The sequence below is a fragment of the Hyperolius riggenbachi genome, chromosome 7 (assembly GCF_040937935.1).
Source record: "Hyperolius riggenbachi isolate aHypRig1 chromosome 7, aHypRig1.pri, whole genome shotgun sequence".
NCBI lineage: Eukaryota > Metazoa > Chordata > Amphibia > Anura > Hyperoliidae > Hyperolius > Hyperolius riggenbachi.
This window is the reverse complement of record NC_090652.1, coordinates 154,859,488-154,875,910: the sequence shown is the minus strand read 5'-3', so window position 1 is coordinate 154,875,910 and position 16,423 is coordinate 154,859,488. Positions and strand designations below refer to the sequence as shown.

The 16,423-nt window shown below is 44.9% G+C and overlaps 1 protein-coding gene across 1 annotated transcript in view; it reads left to right on the top strand.

Moving 5' to 3' along the window:
- The window catches only part of RRN3 (RRN3 homolog, RNA polymerase I transcription factor), an 88,521-nt gene extending 73,345 nt beyond the window's left edge, over positions 1-15,176 (top strand). The window contains exons 17-18 of the mRNA XM_068244780.1: positions 11,071-11,155; positions 12,610-15,176. Coding sequence (XP_068100881.1) covers positions 11,071-11,155; positions 12,610-12,771 — 247 coding nt within the window. The 3' untranslated portion in view covers positions 12,772-15,176. The remainder of the gene's footprint in view (positions 1-11,070; positions 11,156-12,609) is intronic.
- Positions 15,177-16,423: the final 1,247 nt, after the last annotated feature.

Genomic DNA, 16,423 nt, shown 5'->3' with positions numbered 1-16,423 from the left:
CTATGTCCATGTTTACTGTATTGAAGTCAACAGGTACGGGACTCATGTGTTTTTGGAACAAGATGCTTCAGATTTTAGTTAAGTTTAGAATTGTTTTGGAGCGGTTCTCACCATTTCACTCTGTTATACTTTGCAGCAATTTGAGGTGGACGTGGCTGCCTCCTCTTTTGTGATGGGCCTCCACGTTCCCCTGCACATTGCCTACCTGGGTTGTTTGCCCTGGTTTGGCTGTTTCTTATGTGCCTTTCGAGGTTTGTCTGGGCTCCCTTGCTCAGTACTTCACCTCTTTCAGACAGGTTCCTGTCTATCTTCTCCTCTCTGTTTTCTACCTTTCTCTTCTCCCATACCTTCTCTGGCTCTTCTCCCCCCTTCTCTCTTTTCCTCCCAACTAGAGGCTCTATGCTTGGCTTCATTGCTATCTAAGATGTACTGGTATGGCTGAACTAAACGTAGTGACATACAATGTGAAGGGTTTTAATACTCCTAACAAAAGGTCCCAAATACTTTACCACGCGCACAAGCAAAAGGTATCTGTCCTGATGTTGCAAGAAACCCACTTTAAATCAGGCCACATACCTTCTATACACTCTAAATACTTCCCCACCTGGTACCATTGTTCTAACCCTGATGGTCGCACCAAGGGAGTGTCTGTTGGTCTGCATAAATCCTTACAAGCAGAATTCATAGACCAATCATTAGACCCTATGGGTAGATATATTTTTCTTAAACTAAGAATCTTCTCTAAAATGTTTACGCTTGCTTCCATTTATGCCCCAACAGACAACAGGGCAGAGCTATCTTGTCCTATTTATGCATCTTACTAAAGTTTGCAGAGGGACAAATTGTCATGGGTTCGGACCTCAACATGACTCTAGACCCTGTTCTGGACTCATCTTCAGGTCACTCGTCCATCCCTAAGTCTATGCTCCGTAAAATTAAACACAAACTATATGAACTCCATTTGGCTGACAGCTGGAGAGTGATGAATCCTGGTGAAAGAGACTATACCTTTTTTTTCTAACCTACATCACTCCTATAGTAGGATTGATTATATTTGTATTTCCCATTCCAGCCTTGACTCCTGTTCTCGCAGTAAGATAGGATCTTTCCTGTGGTCAGATCATTCCCCGGTGACTTGTACCCTGCTACTTGGTGAACATCAGAGACCAGACTTCACCTGGAGACTTAACTCATCCCTTCTGGATGACCCTATCTGCTTATCCGCACTCAAACAAGCTATGAGGGACTTCAACGTTGATCATGCCTCTGATGAATCAGCCCCCACTGTGAAATGGGAAGCTTTAAAATGCGTTCTTAGGGGTCACCTCATTTCTCATGGCTCCCGTATTAAGAGGGAGAGGGCGGCTCAGGTCTCTGATGTTCTTCAGGAAATACACAGGCTGGAAACACTTCATAAAGTTTCGGGATCTACTGATCTGGAGTCCCGACTTTCCACACTTAGACATAACCTGCTCAGGATCCTTGATACCAAAACACTGACCCAAAGAGAGAAGCTCAAAGCCCACCTGTACGAATCAGGCAACAAATGTGGCAGGGCCCTTGCACGTTTTATTCATCCTAGACCTACTACCACTTTTATCCCTTCCATCAACTCTCCACGAGGGGGTCTGGTCTCTAAGCCCAGGGACATAGCTAGCACTTTCCGTACCTATTACCAATCTCTCTACAATATAGTCGGTAAGTTTCACCACCTACCTAAATTAGTTACGTGCCAAGATCACAGAGTACCTTAAATCTAACAATGTATTAAAACTTTCTCCAGTTACCACTAAAGAATTAGAGGAGGACTTTACGGAAATAGAAATAATCTCTGCTATTAGAGCATCCAAAAATGGCAAATGCCCTGGGCCCGACGGCTACACTGCCCCCTTTTATAAAAAACTACAAACTCTCCTTACACCCTTCCTTCATCAATTCTTTAACTCAATATCCCCTTCCAATCCTTTCTCCCCCCAGTCTCTCCAAACACACATCACAGTAATCCCTAAAGAAGGTAAGGATCCCAAGGAATGCAGTAATTACCGCCCCATATCCTTAATTAACCTAGACATGAAACTGTATGCTAAAATCATAGCTGATCGTCTTAACCACTTGAGGACCGCCCCCAGCCGATGGGCGGCGGCAAAGTCCGGGCCCAAACGACCGCAATACGCCCATCGGCGGGGGCGGCTGCGGGAGTGGCTATGCGGCGATCGCGTCATTCGTGACGCGATCAGCCGCCGGGGACTGGCTCCGCCCACCGCTCGTAGTAACCCGCCGGCCGTTCGGAAGCGCCGGCGGGTTACTAGCACCCGGATCGCCGCTGCACATATGTATAATAGGCTTTGTAATGTATACAAAGCCTATTATACTGGCTGCCTCCTGCCCTGGTGGTCCCAGTGTCCGAGGGACCACCAGGGCAAGCTGCAGCCACCCTAGTCTGCACCCAAGCACACTGATTTCCCCCCCCCCCTGCCCCCTGATCGCCCACAGCACCCCTCAGACCCCCCCCTGCCCACCCCCCAGACCACTGTTTGCACCCAGTCACCCCCCTAATCACCCATCAATCACTCCCTGTCACTATCTGTCAACGCTATTTTTTTTTTATCCCCCCCCCTGCCCACTGCCCCCTCCTGATCACCCCCCACCCCTCAGATTCTCCCCAGACCCCCCCCCCAGACCCCCCGTGTACTATATGCATCTATCCCCCCTGATCACCTGTCAATCACCCGTCAATCACCCCCTGTCACTGCCACCCATCAATCAGCCCCTAACCTGCCCCTTGCGAGCAATCTGATCACCCCCCCACACCAATAGATCGCCCGCAGATCCGACATCAGATCACCTCCCAAATCCATTGTTTACATCTATTCTCTCCTCTAAACACCCACTAATTACCCATCAATCACCCCCTATCACCACCTGTCACTGTTACCCATCAGATTAGACCCTAATCTACACCTTGCGGGCACCCAATCACCCGCCCACACGCTCAGATTGCCCTCAGACCCCCCCTTATCAATTCGCCAGTGCAATATTTACATCTGTTATTCCCTGTAATAACCCACTGATCACCTGTCAATCACCTATCAATCACCCCCTGTCACTGCCACCCATCAATCAGCCCCTAACCTGCCCCTTGCGGGCAATCTGATCACCCACCCACACCAATAGATCGCCCGCAGATCCGACATCAGATCACCTCCCAAGTGCAGTGTATACATCTCTTCTCTCCTCTAAACACCCACTAATTACCCATCAATCACCACCTGTCACTGTTACCCATCAGATTAGACCCTAATCTACACCTTGCGGGCACCCAATCACCCGCCCACACGCTCAGATTGCCCTCAGACCCCCCCTTATCAATTCGCCAGTGCAATATTTACATCTGTTATTCCCTGTAATAACCCACTGATCACCTGTCAATCACCTATCAATCACCCCCTGTCACTGCCACCCATCAATCAGCCCCTAACCTGCCCCTTGCGGGCAATCTGATCACCCACCCACACCAATAGATCGCCCGCAGATCCGACATCAGATCACCTCCCAAGTGCAGTGTATACATCTCTTCTCTCCTCTAAACACCCACTAATTACCCATCAATCACCACCTGTCACTGTTACCCATCAGATTAGACTCTAATCTGCCCCTTGCGGGCACCCAATCACCCGCCCACACGCTCAGATTGCCCTCAGACCCCCCCCCCCCCCCCCCTTATCAATTCGCCAGTGCAATATTTACATCTGTTATTCCCTGTAATAACCCACTGATCACCTGTCAATCACCTATCAATCACCCCCTGTCACTGCCACCCATCAATCACCCCCTGTCACTGCCACCCATCAATCAGCCCCTAACCTGCCCCTTGCGGGCAATCTGATCACCCACCCACACCAATAGATCGCCCGCAGATCCGACATCAGATCACCTCCCAAGTGCAGTGTTTACCTCTCTTCTCTCCTCTAAACACCCACTAATTACCCATCAATCACCCCCTATCACCACCTGTCACTGTTACCCATCAGATTAGACCCTAATCTGCCCCTTGCGGGCACCCAATCACCCGCCCACACGCTCAGATTGCCCTCAGACCCCCCCTTATCAATTCGCCAGTGCAATATTTACATCTGTTATTCCCTGTAATAACCCATTGATCACCTGTCAATCACCTATCAATCACCCCCTGTCACTGCCACCCATCAATCACCCCCTGTCACTGCCACCCATCAATCACCCCCTGTCACTGCCACCCATCAATCAGCCCCTAACCTGCCCCTTGCGGGCAATCTGATCACCCACCCACACCAATAGATCGCCCGCAGATCCGACATCAGATCACCTCCCAAGTGCAGTGTTTACATCTCTTCTCTCCTCTAAACACCCACTAATTACCCATCAATCACCCCCTATCACCACCTGTCACGGTTACCCATCAGATTAGACCCTAATCTGCCCCTTGCGGGCACCCAATCACCCGCCCACACCTCAGAACGTCCTCAGACCCCAGCCCTGATCACCTCGCTAGTGCATTGCTTGCATCTATTTCCCCCCTCTAATCACACCTTGAGACACCCATCAATCACCTCCTGTCACCCCCTAGCACACCTACCCATCAGATCAGGCCCTAATTTGCCCTGTGTGGGCTCCTGATCACTCGGCCAAACCCTCAGATCCCCCTCAGACCCCCTTCCGATCACCTCCCCAGTGCATTGATTGCATCTATTTTCCCCTCTAACCGCCCCCTGAGACACCCATCAATCACCTCCTGTCACCCCCCTAGCACTCCTATCCATCAGATCAGGCCCAAAACATCCTGTCATCTAAGAGGCCACCCTGCTTATGAAAGGTTCCACAAAATTTGCCCCCTCATAGACCACCTGTCATCAAAATTTGCAGATGCTTATACCCCTGAACAGTCATTTTGAGAAATTTGGTTTCCAGACTACTCACAGTTTTGGGCCCGTAAAATGCCAGGGCAGTATAGGAACCCCACAAGTGACCCCATTTTAGAAAGAAGACACCCCAAGGTATTCTGTTAGGTGTTTGATGAGTTCATAGAAGATTTTATTTTTTGTCAAAAGTTAGCGGAAATTGGATTTTTATTGTTTTTTTCACAAAGTGTCATTTTTCACTAACTTGTGACAAAAAATAAAATCTTCTATGAACTCACCATACCCCTAACGGAATACCTTGGGGTATCTTCTTTCTAAAATGGGGTCACTTGTGGGGTTCCTATACTGCCCTGGCATTTTAGGGGCCCTAAACCGTGAGGAGTAGTCTAGAAAACAAATGCCTCAAAATGACCTGTGAATAGGACGTTGGGCCCCTTAGCGCACCTAGGCTGCAAAAAAGTGTCACACGTGGTATCGCCATACTCAGGAGAAGTAGTATAATGTGTTTTGTGGTGTATTTTTACACATACCCATGCTGGGTGGGAGAAATCTCTCTGTAAATGGACAATTGTGTGTAAAAAAAAATCAAAAATGTGTCATTTACAGAGATATTTCTCCCACCCAGCATGGTTATATGTAAAAATACACCACAAAACACATTATACTACTTCTTCTGACTACGGCGATACCACATGTGTGACACTTTTTTGCAGCCTAACTGTGCTAAGGGGCCCAAAGTCCAATGAGTACCTTTAGGATTTCACAGGTCATTTTGAGACATTTGGGTTCAAGACTACTCCTCACGGTTTAGGGCCCCTAAAATGCCAGGGCAGTATAGGAACCCCACAAGTGACCCCATTTTAGAAAGAAGACACCCAAGGTATTCTGTTAGGTGTATGATGAGTTCATAGAAGATTTTATTTTTTGTCACAAGTTAGCGGAAATTGATATGTATTGTTTTTTTTTTTCACAAAGTGTCATTTTCCGCTAACTTGTGACAAAAAAAAAAATCTTCTATGAACTCACCATACTCCTAACAGAATACCTTGGGGTGTCTTCTTTCTAAAATGGGGTCACTTGTGGGGTTCCTATACTGCCCTGGCATTTTAGGGGCCCTAAACCGTGAGCAGTAGTCTAGAATCCAAATGCCTCAAAATGACCTGTGAATAGGACGTTAGGCCCCTTAGCGCACCTAGGTTGCAAAAAAGTGTCACACATGTGGTATCGCCGTACTCAGAAGAAGTAGTATATTGTGTTTTGGGGTGTATTTTTACACATACCCATGCTGGGTGGGAGAAATCTCTCTGTAAATGGACAATTGTGTGTAAAAAAAATCAAACAATTGTCATTTACAGAGATATTTCTCCCACCCAGCATGGGTATGTGTAAAAATACACCCCAAAACACATTATACTACTTCTCCTGAGTACGGCGGTACCACATGTGTGGCACTTTTTTGCACCCTAAGTGCGCTAAGAGGCCCAAAGTCCAATGAGTACCTTTAGGATTTCACAGGTCATTTTGCGACATTTGGTTTCAAGACTACTCCTCACGGTTTAGGGCCCCTAAAATGCCAGGGCAGTATAGGAACCCCACAAATGACCCCATTTTAGAAAGAAGACACCCCAAGGTATTCCGTTAGGAGTATGGTGAGTTCATAGAAGATTTTATTTTTTGTCACAAGTTAGCGGAAAATGACACTTTGTGAAAAAAAACAATTAAAATCAATTTCCGCTAACTTGTGACAAAAAAAAAAATCTTCTATGAACTCACCATCCTCCTAACGGAATACCTTGGGGTGTCTTCTTTCTAAAATGGGGTAATTTGTGGGGTTCCTATACTGTCCTGGCATTTTAGGGGCCCTAAACCGTGAGGAGTAGTCTTGAAACGAAATTTCTCAAAATGACCTGTGAAATCCTAAAGGTACTCATTGAACTTTGGGCCCCTTAGCGCAGTTAGGGTGCAAAAAAGTGCCACAGATGTGGTATCGCCGTACTCAGGAGAAGTAGTATAATGTGTTTTGGGGTGTATTTTTACACATACCCATGCTGAGTGGGAGAAATATCTCTATAAATAGACAATTGTGTGTAAAAAAAATTAAACAATTGTCATTTACGGAGATATTTCTCCCACCCAGCATGGGTATGTGTAAAAATACACCCCAAAACACATTATACTACTTCTCCTGAGTACGGCAATACCACATGTGTGGCACTTTTTTGCAGCCTAACTGCGCTAAGGGGCCAAAAGTCCAATGAGCATCTTTAGGCTTTACAGGGGTGCTTACAATTAGGCACCCCCCAAAATGCCAGGACAGTGAACACACCCCACAAATGACCCCATTTTGGAAAGTAGACACTTCAAGGTATTCAGAGAGGAGCATAGTGAGTCTGTGGCAGATTTCATTTTTTTGTCGCAAGTTAGAAGAAATGGAAACTTTTTTTTTTTTCTTTTTTTTGTCAGAAAGTGTCATTTTCCGCTAACTTGTGACAAAAAATAAAATCTTCTATGAACTCACCATGCCTCTCACTGAATACTTTGGGATGTCTTCTTTCCAAAATGGGGTCATTTGGGGGGTATTTGTACTATCCTGGAATTTTAGCCCCTCATGAAACCTGACAGGTGCGCAGAAAAGTCAGAGATGCTTGAAAATGGGAAAATTCACTTTTGGCACCATAGTTTGTAAACGCTATAACTTTTACCCAATCCAATAAATATACACTGAATGGTTTTTTTTTTTTATCAAAGACATGTAGCAGAATAACTTTCGCGCTCAAATGTATAGGAAATTTTACTTTATTTGAAAAATGTCAGCACAGCAAGTTAAAAAAGTCATTTTTTTGCCAAAATTCATGTCTTTTTTGATGAATATAATAAAAACTAAAACTCGCAGCAGCAATCAAATAGCAGCAAAAGAAAGCTGTATTAGTGACAAGAAAAGGAGGTAAAATTCATTTAGGTGGTAGGTTGTATGACCGAGCAATAAACCGTGAAAGCTGCAGTGGTCTGAATGGAGAAAAAGGCTCTGGTCCTTAAGGGGCGAAAAGACTGTGGTCCTGAAGTGGTTAAGCCCCACATCCCTTTACTTATTCACAATGACCAATGCGGTTTTGTACCCCATAGGGAAGCACGTGATAATGTCCTTAAGACAGTTACTTTAATAGAGTATGCCCAAAAATATGGAACAAAATGTTGTCTTATGTCTATTGACACCGAGAAGGCGTTCGACAGGGTCCATTGGCAATTTCTAGAACTAACCCTCCAAAACATAGGTCTTGGCCCTCTGCTACTACAAAGAATTATGGCTCTTTATAATGGTCCATCAGCTAGGGTGAGAGTCAACGGGATCCTGTCGGACGCCTTCCCTATCAGTAATGGAACTAGGCAGGGCTGCCCTTTATCCCCCTTGTTGTATATCCTAACAATGGAACACCTCGCTGAAGCTATCAGGTCAAACCATTCCATTCAGGGTATCTCCCCTAACGCCTTACACTATAAGACGGCACTATACGCTGATGACTTACTGCTTTTCATTACCTCCCCCCTTATTTCCATCCCCAACATTCTCGTAGAAACTGCACGATTTGGAGCTTTGAGCAATTTCAAAATTAACCTGTCCAAAACTGAAATGCTTAATATTTCATTACTCCCCTGCACGGTCGAAAGACTTCAACAGAACTTCTCCTTTAAATGGAACCAGCATCACATACGCTACCTAGGAATAAATATCCCCTCTAACCTACAAGACCTGTACCAACTTAATTACCTTCCTCTCTTTCAATTGATTTCTAAACAACTTCAAAAACTATCCTATAATAGACCATATTGGTTGGGCAGAATTAACACTTTAAAAATGGATATACTCCCCAAATTCCTCTATGTCATACAGGCAATACCTCTCAACGTTCCCAAAACCTTTTTCAGAGCCATTAGAAGCCTCTTCACCAGATACATCTGGGGAGCAAATAAACTTCCACGCCTCCAATATTCACTACTATGTAAATCCAAATCTGATGGTGGACTTGGTCTCCCTGACATTGAATTGTATCATAAAGCAGCTTCTCTCACACACATAATTGATTGGTTCCACAACAGGGAATCCAAACAATGGGTATGTCTGGAATCTAACCTCCTGGGCTTGGATACTAGAGCCTTACCTTGGACAGACCCTGCCTATCGTAAATCCATTCCTTATATACCAATCTGGGTGAAGTTCACTCTGCTCATCTGGGATTCACTGCTCTCCAGCTCGTTTATTTCCTCCATTCCTGGCCCTTTGTCTCCACTTTTTGACAATTTGGGGTTTCCTCCAGCCACATGTGTGAACACTTTTTTGGGCTTTTCACGTGGAGATTGGCCCCAATTCAGACACATCCTCCACAATGGCCAGCTACCAGATATGCATTGCCTACCAACATTCTCTAACCCTTCCAGGCCCCGACTGTCCTGGTTCCACTATTTACAATTGAGAAATTATATTCAAAAGTTTCCTGTACTTACCCAATTCTCCAGGAAACCCACATACCTAGAAGAACTCTGCACCTGTTCACAGAGACCTGAACATGTACTTTCCCTCTTGTACCAGATGTTGCTGGATTTTTTGCCTTCATCTTTCGAGCACATCTGTTCTAAGTGGGAAGGGGACTTGGGTCGCTCTCTCTCCTCTCAGGAATGGGATAAAGTTTTGACTTTAACACATAAATCTTCTGTCTCTAATAGCGCCCAGGAGAGAAATTACAAATTACTGACACGTTGGTTCCGTACACCTACTCAGACATGTACATGGTCTTCTGGTGCATCTGATATGTGTTGGCGTTGTGGCCTGGAAGTGGGTTCTTACATTCATATGTGGTGGAGTTGCTCAATTGTAAAGGGCTTAGGGAGGATGTTTTCCTTTGGTATGGAGATATGTACTGCTGTGAGATTACCGCCTCTCCGGAAATGGCTCTACTCTCTCTCTTACCTGGCTCCATTAAATCGGCCAGGAAGGACCTCCTTCGTCATCTACTTACGGCAGTGCGTTATCTCATTGCCAAAAATTGGAAAGCTACCATACCCCCTGGTCGGTTGGAATTAATAGAGACAATAAATGATATTATGAGAATGGAGGAATTGGTGCTCTCCGCCCAGAACAAGAGGGAACAATTCACCATTCAGTGGTCAGTGTGGGTAGACTATAGAGAAGACAAACTTACACCCCCCCCCCTATTACCCATCCATGATCTTCTCTATGCTGCTCCCTATATATATATGTAACCCTTGGAATTCTCTGCCTTCCTATATCTTCCCAATTATGTGATACATTTGGGTATATGCCTCTTTGGTGGGGTTCCCTCCTTTCTCCCTTACTCTCTTTCTCTACTATTTTCCTTCTGTCTCTTTTCCCTATCCTTCCCCTAAACTCTGCTAGAAAATTAAGAAAAAGATTCTGGAACCCTGTGCAGTGATACTCTCATTTGGCTCTCTTCTACTGTACTGTAGTCTACTATCTTTTGACTATTTTTCCACAAGGGCTTGTGATATTATAGTATTTCCTTGTCTATGTGTAATGTTATCAGGTTACATATTCTGCTATTCTACTCTACTTGAGTGGTCTGCGTACCATCAATTGTTTTGGATTAATCACTGTTTTTGGATTCTTTGAACCAATAAAACTTGATTTACTAAAAAAAAAAAAAAAAAAAAAAGTATATGCATACCTGGGGCTTCTCCAGCTCCCTTCAGGCTAATCTGTCCCTGGCCGTCGTCCTCCGCCACCTGGATCTTCCGCTATAGGTCCGGTAATTTGGCAAGTCAGTGCAGACGTGGTCCAGCTGGGTGAGATCCCCCGTCGCGCTCCTGTGGCCAGGAGCTTTCTGCCTAGTAGCAGTACTGTGCAGGCACAGAACTCTCCCGGCACCGGACTGCGCAGGTGCACTTAGCTCAGACTGTCTTAATTACCAGGACCCATAGTGGAAGATCCAGGGGGCTGAAATATGTAGATTTCTAGGTGTTCTGTGAATGCCGTCACTTCTGTTGCAGAGTTTACCATGCAAATGTAAAATGATAATGCAGAGGAGTTTTAGTCAGAAGTCCAAAGCATGGGTTCATTTTCAGCATATTGTCATGTCGCATCTAAGAAGTAAACAAAAAAGAGATCTATTTTACACTCTTCAATTTTCATTTTGAACAGATGTAAGAAACTCATAGATCCTCTCTATCAGTCTTGGGAAGAATCCAATGTTGAAGAATCGAAAAGCAACCAGAAACCAGTTAAGGTATTTTAGTTTATTGCTATTATCAAATTAATATACAGTCTGATATAAAACCTCTGGAGAGAATAAACTCAGTCCTCAGGTCCAAGCAAATGGGTCTGTCTAAATATACAATGTATGACCAATTCTGATATCGTTTCTTGGTACCTTGATGTTTGCTATATATTATATGTTTATATAATACGAATTCTACCGTATTATATTATCCTACAACATAGCAGTCTAGATGTGCTGCTTTTTTAGATTAGGCATAAACCATTGTTGCATTATTATTTTTGTATTTCCAGGCCTGCTGGATTAGCAAAGTTAGATGCGGCCGGTTTCACACTGTAAATTGGCATTTTACAATGCAGTGCCCGTCACACCACATTGCGCCAAAAACAGGTCTTCAGGGAACACCGCATTAGTACATGGTGTTCCCTGTCTGGCAATCGGCCAAGCAGGAAGTGATGCGCACTTGCGGTCACTTCCTGCTTTGAGTATGTGGAAGTGCACGGAAGCGTATTGTATAAATACACTTCCGAGCATGTGTGCCGCGTTGCCAACTTAAAAAAAAAGTGTGTCACCACAGACTAACATCACTTCCGGGCCGACGCAGAAGCCGCACAGTAACTTAGTTCTGCGCTAGCGTTAAATTAGGGGCTTCCGGCGCAGCATACCACGATGTGGGAAGTATGAACTTCCCATTGGGTTTCATTAGGCTGCAGTAGTAGTAGTGCGGCAATTTGCTGCACCGTGCCAGCCTGAAAAGGCCCTGAATGCAGGACATTGCTTTATAACACATTGAGAAGGGAAGTACTAATGAACCATAGTTGAAGTACTGACCACAAAGAGTTAATCAATAGCAAAGAGAGAGAATAGTCTGGGTCAGGTGATCTGCTCCATGTTGGGGGAAGCTACAGGACACAGCCAGCCAGGAGCTTTGAATATATTCATTGCAATAAGAAATGACAGACAGTGCACAAAACTGCACACTTCAAATTAGAGCAAATGTTACTAGCATATGCATTTTTTTAAAAATGCAAGCTTGAATTAGGGCATTAAAACTGGGCAACTTCTCTTAGGCAGCACTTAAGCCGATGCCTCTCTTCTGATGCGTTCCATGCCACGTTCCATCTTATTACACTTACGCCTTCAAAGCAGAAGTTACAATTTAGAGGGCTGCACCTTCTGAACACTGCAGGACGATTTGCCAATAGGGGGTGAATGAGAATAATTTTGCAAGTGGAGGCGCTACAATTATAACAAGCAGAAGCGCTGGTGTTAGGTGTAGCGGCGGTGAGGCTAATATTAGGTGTAGTTTAGAGAAGGCTAGTGTCCGATGTAGCGGCAGTGTGGAAGGATAGGTTAGGATTTCCATTTGACTCAAGCTAAATGTTATATAGTATACTATCGGTAATATTGCTTTTTTTTTTTTTTTTTTTTACAACTTATAATTATGTGTTCTGCACCTACAGCATGGTACAACTCCAGATGACGAAGATGATTTTCTCAAAGGAGAAACTCCACAGAATGACGGCATTGTTGGAATGACACCAGGCTCATACGACTCCTTCCTGAAAAGTCCAGGAAGCAGCATTGGCTCTCCTCCTATCAAGTTCCTTCAGCGGCCCTTCTGAGAACAAAAAAAGTCACACTTTTGCACAAGAACCCTTCTGATGCCAAATTGTCTCAGGGTTGCTCCTCACTATGGTGAATGTGTCACAAGTGGCCATGTCACATTCCCTGGTACATGGTGTCAGTTGTCTGTAGGTAATTCTGGCTGTGAAAAGGGCCAGTTGTCCTGCTCCAGTCACCAGATTTACATTAAGGAAGTGCTGTTATTCGCACTGGTGGTTTTATAAATACAGCATTTGTCAGTACAGGCAGCTCAGTAACGATAGGTGCTGCAGACATGGCAGAGCGTGTTCCTGAATGACTGTAGTCGCCCTAATCCCAGCCCCTCCCCCAGCCAATCAATAGTATCTAGAACTCCATCTATTGATAGCTGAGATTTGTTCTCTAAAAGCTCTATTTTATTTGTAGTTTGTGGTACTAGTGAGCAATTTCTAACCCGCAGGATTGCAGGAGCTATGTGACATTGCGGTATTATGTATATGGATGCTTGCATTTTCTTTTCAATTCACCTTGGAAAGCCATTTCTTTATTTATAATCAGTATTGGTAATTTTTTTTCTAATCTTTGAGTTAGCATTACCTTTAAACATATATTGTGTTTTATTATTGGCCTGTGGTGACTACTTCTGATCAGGTTAAGCACTTTCTACTGGAGAATTTTACAATCTTAAACTACCTGTGGGAAGCACATATGCTTTATTTTGCTTAATAAGGGATGAATAGAATTTATTCTGGCCATTCAAGGAAATATAAATGATGCTTTAAAACTTTGATTTGGTTATTATAGTTGTACCTGACGAGCTAATTTCTAGAATGAAATAATTATGTGGGGTTGATGATGTATGGATTTGTGGATCTTCTGCTGCTTAAAGGACGGATGCAAGGTAATGAAAAACAAACAAAAATCTACTTACCCAGGGCTTCCTCCAGCCCCTGACAGCTGTCCTTTGCCCTTGCCGCAGCACCGTTCCCAGACGTTGGCCCGGGGGTCCTCTCTGTTGCAGATGCCAACGGGCAGAGCTACTGCGCCTGCACAGTACACTAGACCACGTCAGCGTGACCGTGAGCGGATCTCGTGCAGGCACAGTAGATGCCCATTGGCATCTGCAACGGAGGGGACCCCGGATCACCGGCTGAGAGCGGAGCTGCTGTGAGGGCACAGGACGGCTGCTATGGGCTGGAGGAAGCCCCGGGTAAGTCGATTTTTGTTTTTGTAATTACCACGGACCTTCCCTTTAAGGTTCCTCTGAACCGGGAAAGAAATTGACTGAAGACCAGTGTGGGTTAGATTACCTTCTGCTGAGTGTCCTGATGCTGCTCATTGTCCTTGGGCCCACCATACCCTGTGCCTGGTCCTATAAGTATTTAGTGGTAAGTGACACAGCACGATTCTGAACTGTGTAGGCGTAGTTCTGAGCCACGCGTGGACAGCAAAAGCCAGGGCTCATCCCAGAGCGCTTTTGGTTTTACTATAGATTTGCAGTTTGAAACTCGCACCTGTACAGTTTACTATCACTCTGTGCCGCTCAGAGGAACTTCCAGAAGGCTTGAGAGATAAGAGGATCGGGTATGGCCAACGGGAGGGACACCAAAGACAATGAGCAGCGTCAGAATACTCAACAGGAGGTAATCTAGCCCACCATGGGCTTCATTCATTAATTTTTCCCCGATTCAGGGATACAAAAGCTGTTACCTTGGCATAGGCCATAAACCAGGCAACACTACACCATACTAAAAATACACAACGTCTATTTATACAGAAGAGTTAGTAGAGAGAATAGGCTCAGCATTAAAGGTTTTATAGCATGGATTGCCATGGTTGTTTTTTTCTAGATGTGTATCTATGATATAATGGGAACCTAAAGCTGCTTTAATACAGCTTTTATCTCATGCTCTGTAGTGAAAGCTATCATATGGGTAGGATTCTGTGAGATGTTGGAGGGACAACAGTTATGCCATCTTCAAGAAAAAAAATATATCTGAGAATGTAGCTTGTAGGCTTTAAACTTGAAACAGGAAGTATTGGTTCAGGTTAGCCTTTTATTGACTTTGTCCCTTTTTTGATTTTGAAAAAACAATTATAACCTGAGGCTTCTGTACCAAGCACCTTCCAGCCAGTGCATGTTTGTTCCTTCATACGACAGGAAAACTGGATCCTGTAATAACTGACGGTGACTGGTTTTTCATAGTAGCAGTTTTCATAGAAGAAGCAAATGCATTTTGGCGAGCTGATGTGCAAAGCTTTCTCATTTTGAACTATTTGACCAGAGTGGGGAAGGTTAGTGTTGCTCTGTGTACCAGAACATTGCACAGAAGCATTGTGAAACAATGTGATCAAGTTACAAGTTTGTAAGGCTCTGATTTGCTGGTCATAATCCTTAAGTCTATCCAAAAAAATGAGATTTACTCACCTGGGGCTTCCCGCAGCCCCGCTCCGATGCTCCAGGACATGCCGGCGAACAGGAGGCCGCAATAGCAGCATAGGGGGCGATATTATGGCTGGGAACGCGAAGAATCACTCCCATGCCTGCCGGCCGGTGACGCCCAAACCGGAAGTGTTCGCCGGCATGTCCTAGAGCATCGGAGCGGGGCTGCGAGGGCACCGATCGGCTGCAGGGGGCTGAGGGAAGCCCCAGGTGAGTAAATCTCATTTTTTTGCATAGACTTAAGGATCACTTTAAAGCAAATCAGAGCCTTACAAATCTATCACCTGATTGAACCCATTGCCATTCTGGTCCACATGGGTTATACTGAGAAAAGTTAGGTAAGCACACTAAAATGTAGCATGCTGGGTTTCTTCAGTGCTGTGCAACAGAACATTGGCATAAGGGGGCACCACTGGATTTTTCTTTGTTCCTGCAGTTTGTCCTTTGGAAAGGAAAGCAGATGCAGGCCAATGCATTCAGTGTGTAGAGGCTGTATTACTTGAGGTGTCTGTGAGACGCTTTCTTTCTCCTATTTATATTGTAAATATCTGTATTTAATTTGTAAAAACTGCTGTCATAACACACCAAGATTTAGATATAGTGAGAAAGGCTTCAAATCTGTCTATTTTTTTTATTGTGGTCTGTTTTACGTGTGAATGTTTCGCCTTGTGAAGTCTTGTTAGGGCTATTGCAGGATTTATTATAAGCTGGTGACTAATCACGGATGGTCTTCTAAAAGCTCATAAATTCTTATTTCTATGCATGAATAAAGAACATTGCACAAAACAGATCTAGACCTTAAAGGACACATCCAAGGTGCATGAAAATCAAAATCCACTTATCTGGGGCTTCCTCCAGCCCCTGGCAGCCATCCTGTGCCCCCACCACAGCTCTGTTCCCTGCTGGTGGCCTGGTGTCCCCTCCGGTACAGGAGGCCAACTTGCGCTCCAACGTGCGGCTCACATAATTGCGCACATGTCATCCGGACTGTACCGTGCAGTAGTTCTGCGCCTGCGTAGTACAGTCTGGATGACATCAGTGCGACTCTGTGAGCCGCATGGTGAAGTGCAAGCCAAGTCGGCATCTGCCCTGGAGGGGACCGGGAGCTGCGGCAAAGGCACAGGACAGCTGCCAGGGGCTGGAGGAAGCCCCAGGTAAGTAGATTTTATTTTTATCCTCCTCTGACCTTCCCTATAAAGTGTACCTGAGATGAAAAAAAAAATCATACA